Below are 13,255 nucleotides of genomic sequence, written 5' to 3'. Positions count from 1 at the left end.
TGAAAATTGCTATGCTACATTTATTCGCATGAATCCTTTTGAACATTACATAATGTTTTCTTAGGCTGTACACATGAATCTGTACAACTTTTAGAATGTTTACATTTCTGTATGTCTCTTTAATCATTCAGGTGATGTATAAGAAAACCCAGATACCCTGCCCTCTGCCTCTTCTAGATCAGAGTTTTGCAAATTCGACAAACAGCACAGTGTACACTCATCCACTGGTGATCCAGAATGAATCTGTTAACTCGGAAGTGAATTTCATGATGGACAACACATATGGACAGACTACAGGATTGGATGATAACCAGGCCAAAGACCATAGCAGTGGTATTGAATTTGAATCTACTAGTGATGACAAATGCCGGCCAAAGTACTTTACGTTCAACTCAAAGGTAAATTAGACTTCATAATATCAATGGATGGTCAATTTATGTAATCAACCCAGCACTCCAGGTCCTAATTACTAAAGTACATTACAATCAGCCTAACATGCCCATTATTTCACATTAATGGCCGATTTTCATGTAGGCATTGTCCAGGGAATTTAATGCCATATATAGTATATAGTTTATTTATTTTACAATATTTGTTGTAGCTGTATATGTGCTGTAACTCTTAATATGTTTATGAATGTAATGATGGAATCCACTGAGATTTCTTAATCAGTGGAATACACATTTTTAAACTAAAAATAAATAAAAAATAAAAAGGCATAAAACCTTCAGTGAATTGAGCACTGCTATGATGTACATAGATATCTGTTGTTCACCACTTTGTAGCCCTTAGGAAGAGATGGGTTATAAATCTGAAAATGAATAAATGTGCATTACTGGTGGAGGTAACGTAGTGTTACCGGCCATGCAATTGCTAGCATCAATGGGGGCCACAATCTGCTTCTCACACCTGCCCCTGGCATAGAATGTTAAAGTGTTGTGGCCGCCCTCCACCCCACGGACATAATATTAAAATGCCCCTCTCCCACCCACCATCTAGTATTAATGTTAAATGCTGTGGTGGCCCCTCCCATCCCCTAATATCGCTATTAAATTGACACAGCATCTAGAGGCCCTCACCTCCATCCCCTCCCCCAGGCTTCTGAAGAGGCTCCTTCTCCCTCCCCCATTCCCATCCCACACAGCTTCTGATGTTCTCATCCTCCTCCTCTCCTCTTCCCTCCTCCCCACTTCATGCCTTTGAGGCTCTAGGCAGGAAAACAGAGGCAGGAGAGATTCCCACACCCTCCTACTCCACTCACTTCAATAGCAAAAATGTACTCCTTAGATCTCTCTTCTATCCCTATCTCTTCTATCCCTATCTTCTTTCCTGGAGCCTTAAATAGTATAGGGGTGATGAGAAGACATCAGGGTTTCAAAGTCCCTTTAGAAGCTTTTGGGACGATATCAGGAAGCTGCAGCACATCAGCATTTATGTCAATGGGTGGTGGATTGGGATGGGGGCCACTGCAGTACTTTAATTATGGTCATGGGGGTTAAAGGGGATTTCAGGACTTGGAGGCCTTTTCTTCTCACCTGAATGGGGCTAGCTATTATGGCAGGCATGTAATCTGCTAAAACAACCCCAAAACGTTTAGTTATGTTTTAACATTAGCTAGTAGGTTAACGCAAATTGCGTGTCTTCTCACAGTTTGAGCTAGCTCATTTTTATATTAATGAAATGCTTTGCATGCATTTGTTTGCTACGCAGCTCCATAACAGTTTTTGCTTTAGTCCATCTTAAGTCTATATTAACGTGGACTTGCATGCTAAAGCGTGTTAACATAAAGCAAATAGTAAATAATAACAAAACCAAAACACCCCCAATAAAACACCCCAAAGAGGAAACCAGAATAAAAAAAATAGGCCTGCTGTGGAGGCATTCTGAAGATTTCATCCAGCTGCTCTAATCAAGAAGAGGCATCCTACAGTGGCTGGATGATGTCATTTCAGTGGGCCCAAAACAACATCCAGCAGGGCTGTAGCAGATTTCATCCTGCTGAGGCCCAAAGAGAAACCCATCAGGGCTGTAAAGGACTTCTTCCTGCTGTGGCCTGAAGAGATGCCCATCTGAGCTGAGGGGGACCCTATCCCTCTGTGGCCCAAATAGAGGAGGCCTGGTGAGATCACAGTGAACCCCATGCTGCTGTGGCCTGAAGAGAAGCCTAGCAGAGCCACAGCAGACTCCATCCCACTACACCCAAAGAGAGACCAGGTGGGTCTGTAGAGGACCCCATCCTGCCACCACTGAAGAGAGGGAAGGCCTTGAGTGTATGTGTGTGAGAGAAAAAGTGAGAGTGTGTGTGTGTGTGTGTGTGTGTGTGTGTATGTGGGTGGGTAGGTAGGGGTGTGTGAGTGTGTGCGTGTGTGTGAGAGAGAGAGAGAGAGCCTGTATACATATGTATGTGTGTGTGTGTATGTATGTGTGTGAGAGCCTGTATGCATGTGTGTGCGAATGCGTGTGAGAGATCCTGTGTGCATGCATGAGAGAACTTGTATGTGTAAGAGAGTCTGTGTGAGTGAGTTTCTGTGCAAGTGTGACCATGTGTGAGAGGGATAGATAAAGGGTATGTGTGTGTGAAAGAGAGTGAGAGCCAGTATGTTTGAGCATGAGTGTGTGTATGAGACAGGGAGTGTGTGTTAGAAAATTAACATGTGGAGGAGAGAGGATATACAACCTGCCACTAGCCCTGAAGCTAACCACACACAGCCTGCCACCAGCACCAGTCACAAACACCTTACCCCCTACTCCTCCAGACATACGCACCTTATACTCCCTCTAGCCACACACATAGGCACCCCCCAAACCCTTATCCCCATTCCCCATTCCCCTCAGCCACATACACATTTCCTGCCAACCCCTACATGCACACTCTCATGCAACACAGCATGTAAATATTTTAAGAGAAATTGATATGCACCTTAGTAAATTGAATCCAGCTAAAAATGTGCCCAAAATTATAATTTACATAGTGAAAATCCCAATAAACACATATTTTTAGTACCTGCCAAATGTCCCTAATTTCCTGAAAAATAAACCCCTCAATTTTCTGTTCAAAAGCCCCTAGGATCAGAAGCCCTTGTTATAGCACAATAATGCATATTGACACGTGGTAAACACTTGTAAATGCTTGCAATAGTGTTAACAAATTTTAATAAATAGATAAATACATTTTACATGTCTGTAATTTAATCTTCATCTTTCAGACGGCTTATGCAATTCCCATCCTGGCATTTGCATTTGTGTGTCACCCTGAGGTCCTTCCAATCTACAGTGAGCTCAAAAGGTAAAGCCAAATTTGTGACTTTAATTTATGACTTTGCAAATGATGTTGCTCAAGTTGTTTGGGTTTTTTTATGCTCTATATTTGCTTTTGATTTCTAAAGCTGTTAAAATATATAAATCTATTATGTCTATCAGGTTTTTTATGTTTCCCTTTCAGTTTAATGTATTGTTATGTTATTTAACAATATAATCCACCCAGTACATGACTGTTGGATTGGCAGAGTGTAATTATTAAGAAATGAATAATTTAAATGCTTATAATATCAGATATGCAAACAAATATGCTCCAAATTCAGAAAAAAATCCTTTGAACATGCTACCAAAATGCTTATCCACTCACTTATCACATCTTACTAGCACTATTCCAACTTCTTCTTCATGGGTCATCATTCAACCATCTTTCTCCACTGCACTCTATTCAAAATTCGGCTACATGGCTTACCTTTCTTCAGCATCACTATGACCATGAAATCCCTCTTCTCTACTCACTACATTAGCTCCCCATCCATTTCCACATACAGTTCGTTTTTCTCATTTTCGCCTAAAAATGCATTCACTCTGCAGTTCTTCATTAACTATTTTTACTTACACTGTTCATCGGGCAAGTCCGTTTTATCTGTGCCCTTCTTCTCCAATGCCAACTCTACGCTTTCCATCCTATGTCTGGAACAGACTTCTTGAGTCCCTCTCTGACCATATTCAAATTCAGCCTAACAATTCACCTTTTTGAGGCTGCTTTTAAATCCTAACCACATCTCTACAATAAATACATTTCCCACAGACTCATTTGTCATATATGTTTGTCTTAACTAGATGGAGCTGCGACTGACTCTTGAGTATATCTGTAAAGCATTGCATAAGTCTAGTAGTGGTTTAGAAATGATAAAAAAGTACTAGTAGTATTTATTTTATTTTATTTATTTTTAATTTTTATATACCGATGTTTTTGTATGAAATACAAATCACTCCGGTTTACATAAAACAGTGAAATGCCCAAAAAAGGGGGAGGGGCTTTACATAGAACAATAGAACAAAGTACCAATTAAACATAGTAATAGTATAATATAGTATAAATACAAGAAACATTTGAACTCAAAATCATAGTATAGTTAAAAAATCATAATAGTACAACTCAATGAGGTATCCCATAATTTGGGTTTATCATCGCGTCTAGGCAGCATTAAGTGTCTGGGAAGGCTTGGCGGAAAAGCCAGGTTTTTAGCTTTTTTTTGAACTCCTGGTGACATGGTTCAAGTCTTAGGTCTGGGGGGAGCGCGTTCCATTGGTGGGGGCCTGCTGAGGATAGTGCTCGTTTGTTCAATGATGATTTTAGCGGCGGGGCATGCAGTGTGCCTTTGTATGCGCTTCTAATTGGTCTGGAAGATGTATGAGGTTGAAGTTGTGTGCTTAACATGATAGGAGCAAGTTTGTGTGTTGTTTTGTGAACGATTGTGAGCACTTTATAGAGGATCCTGTGTTTAATAGGAAGCCAATGAATGTTACGAAGGATTGGAGTGATATGTTCTCTTTTGTTAGAGTTTGTGAGGATTCTAGCGGCGGCATTCTGTACCATCTGTAAGGGTTTGATAGTATTTGTGGGGAGACCGAGAAGAAGGGAGTTGCAATAATTGAGCTTAGATAGTATGATGGATTGGAGTATTAGCCGGAAGTCAGTGAAGTAAAGGAGGGGTTTTAGCTTTCTGAGGACTTGCAGTTTGTAAAAGCAGACCTTTGTGGTAGTGTTTATAAACTTTTTTAGGTTTAGATTGTTGTCTAGCCAGGCTCCAAGATCGCTGACGTCAGGTGAGAACATGGTATTTGAGTTTATTGATTGAGAGGAGCTTGATGAGATGGTGAGGGGGTCATGGGAGATAATGAGCATTTCAGTTTTATTGGCATTCAATACTAAGTTGAGGCTAGAGAGTAAGTCTTTAATTGGCTGAAGGCAGTCATTCCAGTAGGTGATAGTTTTTTGAACGGATTCTGTAATCAGGAGAAGGATTTGTATGTCATCCGCATAGAGGTAATGGGTAAGCTTGAGGTTTGCGAGTAGGTGGCAGAGAGGGAGGAGGTAGATATTGAAGAGGGTGGGTGAAAGTGACGATCCTTGAGGGACTCCTTGATCTGTAAGGACTGGATGAGATTCCTTGTTGTTTATCCTGACTTTATAGAATCTGTTGCTCAAGAAGGACTGAAACCAACTGAGAGCTGAGCCTTTGATGCCTATGTTGGCTAGTTGGTCTATAAGTATAGTGTGTTTTACCGTGTCAAAAGCTGCAGACAGATCTAGAAGAACAAGCAGGTAGGATTGTTTTTTCTCCAGGTTAACGAGGATGGTGTCCATGAGTGATAGTAAGAGAGATTCGATGTTTAGGAATTTACGGAAGCAGTACTGAGCTGGGGACAGAATGTTATGATTTTCCAGATATTCTGACAGTTGCTTGTTGACAATTTTCTCCATCAGTTTGGCAATGAGAGGTAAGTTTGCGATTGGTCGAAAGTTAGCTGGGTCCGATGGAGAGGCGTTTGGTTTTTTTAGCAGTGGTTTGAGGATTGCCAATTTTAACTGGTTAGGTACTAGGCCTTGAGAAAGAGATGTGTTAATAATTTCAGAAATTGGTTTTGAGATGGTGTTCGGGATGGCGATGAGCAGAAAAATTGCATACATAATTTGCAAATCAAATTTTATTTTAATTTTGGAAACATCTGAGTTATCATTTTTTGGAATTTAACCACCAGGAATGATAAGTGGGGCAGCTCAATATAGTTTCACTCTGAAAGGCATCTATAGATACTGTATTTAGTTCTAGGGGTTTGTGCTCTGTCTTTGGGCGTAGATCAAAGGTAAGGTCTGATCTATGCCCTGGGAATGGTCACTCTGTGGCCTGTTGGCTGAGATTGAGAACCAGTAAAACATGGGAGAATGGGAGGGAGAATGGGGGCTGTGGGTTAATGTCCTTTCACATTCCATGCTGGGAAATGAAACCGGACCCTGGTCAGCCTAGGAGGATTGCACAGCCTATAAAAAATAAAAGGCAAAGTAGAAATAGAAAATAACTTTTAAATATTGAGGCTTTCTATTTTGTATCATGCCCCTGCGCATTCTCTGCTCCACTTGTTCTATCAAGGAGTTGCTGCAGAGATACGTGCTCCTTGATAAGAGTCTTCAAATCTTCTCTCGTGTGCTTTTTCCCTCTGTAGGTGTATAACGCTATATTTTAGTGCTATATACCTACTGATAGCATTTCAAGCTAGCAGATCTTTTTAGTGGACTATACTGAGACCCAGAAAAATATGGCTTAATTTTAGAAAATCTGAGATTTCAAAGTACACAATTTATTTGTTATCAGAGAAATAATGTGCTTTTTTTTTCTTGTTCTTTTTCTACAGCCGTTCACGGAGAAAGATGCAGAATGTTGCAAACATGTCCATCACTGCAATGCTTGTCATGTATTTGCTTTCTGGCCTGTTTGGCTACCTTACTTTTTATGGTAAGTCAACTGGTCAACAATACCAATTCAAAACATCTATATTCTGTGGATTTGTTCTTTTCCATAACTCTTATACTAACCCATGAGTAAGGATGAAGTCTGTCACACAGATCTGTATAAAACTGAACAGTAAAACACTCGCAAAAACATGTTAAAAGTTAAAGAAAGAATATTTGTTTCTGATGCACTGACTGTTATATGCAGCCACCACACTGCTAATGAGCCAAGGTAGAGACCCAAAATAAGAGGTAAGTATTAATTTCACGTGAGGATAGATTTTGCAACTGTTGTTTTATGTCAGTTTGTGCATCATTTGGAGACTTCAATTTTATCTAACAAATCTTATGATTTCTAACTTGGATCCCTACTCATGCACAGTACATATATAATATATACTTCATAGTACTGCAAAGCTGTCAGTAGACAGCTCATTAGAGGTTCCCAATGCCAGAATTATTGCCTGTCTGGCCCCCATAAATCTCTGCCCAGTTCAGGACAACAAAAGGGTGAATGGCTGGGATCCTAAGGTACCTACATGAGCACTTTTCACTGGGAAATAGATATTTATTGGCCAAGTCTGACACAGAAGGGTGAGAAACTGCACATAGGCTGAGTAACCAAAGGTGGCTATTTCAGCATTTCTAAGTCCATAGATGTGATTCTTGTTAGAGTCTATGCATTGCTATTAGGATTAAGATGAAGAAGGATGAAAATACTTAGAGAAATTTATAAGATGATGCTTAGTCTGAAGTTACTGCACATTTTCAAACAAATCCAAAGAAACTCACTGCAATGTTCACAGGTTTTTGCAGAAAAATATTGTAGATAGAAAATTCATAAACATTTGTACATAAGGAGTCAAACCTCGAAAGCTTTGGTGTATATATATAACCTCACCCGGGGTGAAGCCTGTGTGGTAATAGATCCCCTCTTTGAATAGACTTTGCAGGGGTACTGACCCTGTGAACCAGCCAAACCCAGGGAAATAGAACAATGCTGATTTATTATTGCAAACAATTACTGCAAAAGCTGTGCATAAACTAAAGATGAAGCACATATATCAGTGCTAAAATCTATAAACAATGTATGCAGCTTTAGAGTAATCTATCACATATGCAAATACACAAATTCCATAATGAGTATGAACACTTTTACATATCATTCTGAACTGGAAAAAAAACAACATTAAAGTAGTAAAACTTTATATGTGCTGGTACCCAGACTTAGTATACCTTTGAATTACCAGTGAGCGCACTATATTTCCCTGAGGGTGGGTATATCACTCCACTAATTGCTGGGGCCAGTATTGTTCGTGCATAAGCAGAGACAATGGCTTCTCCTTACCCTTGCCACAGGAGTGCACTGCAGTACACAATGCTCCTTGATGCCAGGAATTAGCAGGCACATGGTGGCAGATCATATTGTAGCACAATGCTGTTGCAAATAGGATGAGCAAAAGGAGGATGCCCTATACCTCTGGGGTACAGTGATGGGGCTGGGGAATGAAGATTTGGTTTGTAATCCCATGGTTTATAATTTCTACAGATAGTTAACTTTCTTTGACTATAATGAGTAAAGTCACAATGGGGTAAAAGCAGCTGAAAAACCCAGAGACCTGTGCTCAATGTCTACTCCCTATCCTTGAGTCACAGAAATACACTTCATACCAGCGAATGCAGAAGTCTTTTATCCACGACTGGAAAGGCAGCAGAAACAGCTTTCAATACAGCTCACAAGTATCTACAGCTGCCTTTCTCTGCTTGTTTGTTTTGAGTCTTTATTCCACTCTTCTGCTGAAGGGGTACATAAAATAGCTTTCAGCATGACACCGGAGACTCGGTAATATGCTGTCTGTTCTCTGTGTAACTGCTCCAACTAAGCTGGGAGTTCACTGTGCAGATCCCCTGAATAGATTAGCAAACCTTTCCACCATCAAAACAGCCTGTTTTCTCCCTCTTCCTCCCAGAGTCTCTTCAACCAACCTTTCTCAGCAGGCCCCAGCTGTTTCAAAAATCTCTCTCTCTCTCTCTCTCGCTATTGGTTCTTAAGTCAAGTGCTCTGTAGCAAGGTGCAGTAAAATGATGCAATGATGAATTAAGGCAGCCATGTTGGGGAGGTCAATAATGCAAAGTAGGAGGGAACCACATGTAAAATACCATTATTTCCAGGGCCAGTGCAAGAGTATCTGGTGTCTAAGAGGACATCGGTCATGCATCTTCTCCCCCAGCTTACCTATTGGTGGCAGCTCCAGCACAGTGCACCCTCCTACAGTGGCAGTGGTTTTATTAGCTCTGGTACAGCATGCCTCTGGGCCTCATGTTGGTAGGAATTATCCACCCCCAAAATGTTGGTGCCTGATGGAAGCACCGGCTCTAACTATCTCTCATATGTTTTTAATCATCAATCTATACCCCAGATTTGTTCAAATATGAAGACCTAAACTACATAAAAATATATATACTTCCCCACATATGTAGACCACTGATTAAATCCATATGAGAAGAAGTAGCTGTGTGCATCAGTTTTATTGATGCCCTTCCATGCCAGCGGTTATGAATTTTATATTTATAGTATTTTCCACAAAAGACTGAAAATTTCAGGGACGTGTTTTTTAAATTGGTTTGACTGTGCCATCTGCCAGAATAATGGTCACCGAAAGGCAGAGATGTAAATTCTGCATTAGCTTGCATCTCATTAGGATGATAGCATGCATTAGTAATATTTGGATTGTCTTTCTTTCTTGCAGGAGAAGTTGAAGATGAGTTGCTTCACACTTTTACGAAAGTATACAAATTTGACACCCTTCTCCTGTGTGTCCGCTTAGCAGTGCTCACCGCTGTTACTTTGACGGTGCCCATTGTTCTCTTCCCTGTAAGTAATGTGTTTGTACCATAGGGCTAATTAGACTATGTAAGTATGCATTAACTAGGTGTAACCAGTGATGAGTTGTAAACCTAAGCACTTGGGTGCTCTTTGGGTTCCAATGGGAGCAAACACTTCGCCCTTTACCACAAATTGAGTATTGATGTGCCCAAGGACTTGCACTTTATTACGAGGTTGAAATGTCAAAGCAAAGAAAGTCTGCCTGTGCCTGCTGGACAGGTGCTTCCTCTGTGCTAGAAGACAGACTTCCAAATGGGATTAATTCAAGTCTTGGGGTTCTGCCACTTGCACATGAAGGGCATTGTTTTGTTCAGAGGAGAAAAAAAAACGTGATCCAAGTCAAGTGGTTAAAGTCAGAAGCATATTCTGCTGGCCGACACCCCAAAACATGGGGCGGGGGTGGGGCAGGAGACCAGTTATATTTCCATTTCAAAGCCAAAATATTTACTTTTAGCTTCAGGTCTCCATGCAACATAATATACATATTTGTAGATGTTAGTGCCTACATATACGAATGAGAAATAATGATACAAAAATTCAGAGGCCAATGTTCAAAGCCAATTAGCTGGATATCTCACAAGTTATCCAGCTAAATGTTGCGTTTTGAATTTTCCTCGTATTTATCCGGCTAATTTTTAGCTGAATAAATAAGAGGTGTGTTAAGGGCATTCCAGGCTAGAATAAGTTAGCCGAATAATTTATCCCGCTAACTCTGGACCCAGGTTCCAGTAGCAATGTGCCATAATCCAGGCTGGTGATTTACATTTTCAAGGTGGCAGGAAGTGAGTGAAGTAAAGAAGAAAGGAGAAGATGGGGCATTCATTGAAAAACATTCAGAATCAGGAAAGGGGGGAGGGGGATCTGGTGCTGACAGTTATTACTTTTGGAGGGGTCCTCGGATCGGCAGGCGATTTGTTTGGAATATTGAGTGAGGGGGGGGGCATGGATTCAGGCCATCAGGCCCTCACGCCAAATTTGGTTTTTTAAACAGACCATCACTATTTAACTAGCTATATTCTTTTTACTACAGCTGATTAAGGCTAACGTTATCCGACCACATGAGGCTGGATAACTTTAAACCTGACTGATGAAAATCAGAAGAAAGCCGGTTAGGTTTAACGTTATCGGGCTACAGGAAGCCAGATAACTAATAGGGAATATTCAGCAGGACATTTATCCTGTTGAATATGCAAATAACTTATCCCGGTAAATTTAGCTGAATAAGTTATCCATTCAATTTTGCTTTTTAAATATTGGCCTCTTAATGTTTCTGTATGACTTTCTACCTCAGTCATGACAAGATAATCCCCTATGCAGGCCTGTTGTGGAAATCAAATCCTGGGTACATAAGAGCATGTGGAGCACATAATACACAGCCCTCGACTTTCTTATCTTTGCATGGATAGATCCTAAATCAGAGACAGGCACCAGGTTTGGAATTTTCAAGAGCAGCTGTTTCCCGCTCAGGAGCCAGGAAAATTAATGCCAGCTGTTCCGGAACAGTGCAGTATAGACTTTTCACCGGAAAAGTCTATACTGCACTGTTCCGGAACAGCGCAGTATAGACTTTTCACCGGAAAAGTCTATACTGCACTGTTCCGGAACAGTGCAGTATAGACTTTTCACCAGAAAACAGTGCAGTATAGACTTTTCTGGTGAAAAGTCTATACTGCGCTGTTCCGGAACAGTGCAGTATAGACTTTTCACCAGAAAACAGTGCAGTATAGACTTTTCTGGTGAAAAGTCTATACTGCGCTGTTCCGGAACAGTGCAGTATAGACTTTTCACCAGAAAAGTTCTGTAGTACTCATGGATAACATCCACATTACTCAAACCAATTATCCGATTTTGTCCAGGAAAAAGCACTGGATAATGTTCACATTATCTAAAATTCGACATTTTTCCCATACCGTGTACACATTAGGGGTAGAAAGAAGAAAAAAAATGTGTTTTGTTTTTCATTTCATTTGTGGGACGTTGGTTTCCCACGAATTTTGTTTCATCTCATGTTTATTTCATCTATTTTGTCAAAAAAAAACAAAAGAAACAGAAAAAAAACCCAACAAAAAGAAAAAAAGAAACGGGGCCTCCCGCGGCCTCCTATGTTCCCCTCACCCATCCCTCCCACCCGTGAAGGCCAATTCCTGACGCCTGGAGCTTGGCCTAGGACAGAGCCCAAGCCAGGACCAACCCGGAGGCTGAGTCTCTATGGCGGGACCTTGGCCCAGGGTCAGTCCCAGGCCCCGGAGATCTCTCTCTCAACCTTTTCTCTGCTATTGCAGGTAGAACTCCACAGAAAGAAGGTGCAGTTATTTCCATGCCGGGAGACCCTTCTTTCCATTATCTTCTCACACTTGCATAACTAAACGTAAATTGCATGTTGCACTATTTATGGCATGCAGGGCCCTAACACAAAGTAATAAATGACCCAGTTAATGATATATTCACGTGTATCTATACACACGCACAAATAGTGCAGGGTAGAGTTACACGTATTTCATAACTGGTGCATTATATAACACACACCATTGATATAACACTAGGATAGATCCGTGCACTGCCATATCTGCATTTGTTTGAAAGTTATCCTCCCTGGCACACTGGGACACAAGAAGTTAATTCTAGCTATGCACCAGGGGCCCAAATATTCAAAACCAAATGTTTATTTAAGTTAAGCTGGATAAGACTAATCTGGCTAGCTTACATATGATATCCAGCAGCACGGCTTTACAACATCAGACTCCATTTCTAAGATCATAAAAGTGTCAGCCTTTTTTTGGTGGGCAAGTCCTACACTGATTTTGTAACTAATAGGAGGTTTGCGTTATTCAAAGGCTGAGTGAAGTAATGTGGTTGCCTTATCAGTTCGCTTCAGTGCATGATGAGTCACCGGCCTTCATGCACTGACCTTCATGCACTGAAGCAAACTGATAAGGCAACCACATTACTTCACTCAGCCTTTGAATAACGCAAACCTCCTATTAGTTACAAAATCAGTGTTGGACTTGCCCACCAAAAAAAGGTTGACACTTTTATGATCTTAGAAATGGAGTCTGATGTTCTAAAAGAGAAATATTTTGAACTATTTTTTTCAATATTTCAGTACTTTGCTTTTTACTTTCCTGGAATCTGTCTTTTTGTTTCTCTTTTTGTATTTTTGATTTATATATAATTGTTAGCCAGATAAAATCAGAATATGGCAGCTTTCAAAAGCTTGTTTCTAATAGGTTAATCCAGTAAAAAGGCATTTGACTTTTACTTTTAGTTCACATATGTCATCTGAAACCGCTGTCTTTTCATAGCTTCAGAATTTATTGCTGCAGCTCCACCCTCCAGTTTCTGCTGCCAGTAATGTATGTAACATTAGCTACTGTTGCTTCATATAGTTAATATTAAGTAGACCTTTTCTAAGTTAAAGTGTAGGAAGCAAACTGTGATCATATATGTGTACTTAAGTAAATTAATCTTTTGTTTAAAATTGTTGTTGTTTTTTTCCTGTAAGCTTGATACTCCGCCAAATTTTGTGTTTAACAGGAGAACAAATTCATATATATTTTATAAAATTAGTGCAAGCAAGTGTAATCCCTGGGCTAATG

The 13,255-nt window shown here is 40.3% G+C and overlaps 1 protein-coding gene across 3 annotated transcripts in view; it reads left to right on the top strand.

The window, feature by feature from the left end:
* The window catches only part of SLC38A4 (solute carrier family 38 member 4), a 186,603-nt gene that overhangs the window by 157,264 nt on the left and 16,084 nt on the right, over positions 1 to 13,255 (top strand). For all 3 annotated transcript variants that reach the window (XM_029616423.1, XM_029616424.1, XM_029616422.1), the window contains exons 10-13: positions 132 to 398; positions 3,207 to 3,286; positions 6,676 to 6,776; positions 9,523 to 9,647. In XM_029616423.1, coding sequence (XP_029472283.1) covers positions 132 to 398; positions 3,207 to 3,286; positions 6,676 to 6,776; positions 9,523 to 9,647 — 573 coding nt within the window. The remainder of the gene's footprint in view (positions 1 to 131; positions 399 to 3,206; positions 3,287 to 6,675; positions 6,777 to 9,522; positions 9,648 to 13,255) is intronic.

The sequence above is a fragment of the Rhinatrema bivittatum genome, chromosome 9 (assembly GCF_901001135.1).
Source record: "Rhinatrema bivittatum chromosome 9, aRhiBiv1.1, whole genome shotgun sequence".
Classification (NCBI taxonomy): domain Eukaryota; kingdom Metazoa; phylum Chordata; class Amphibia; order Gymnophiona; family Rhinatrematidae; genus Rhinatrema; species Rhinatrema bivittatum.
Note: the sequence above shows the minus strand (reverse complement) of the source record. Positions and strands in the feature narration are given on the sequence as shown.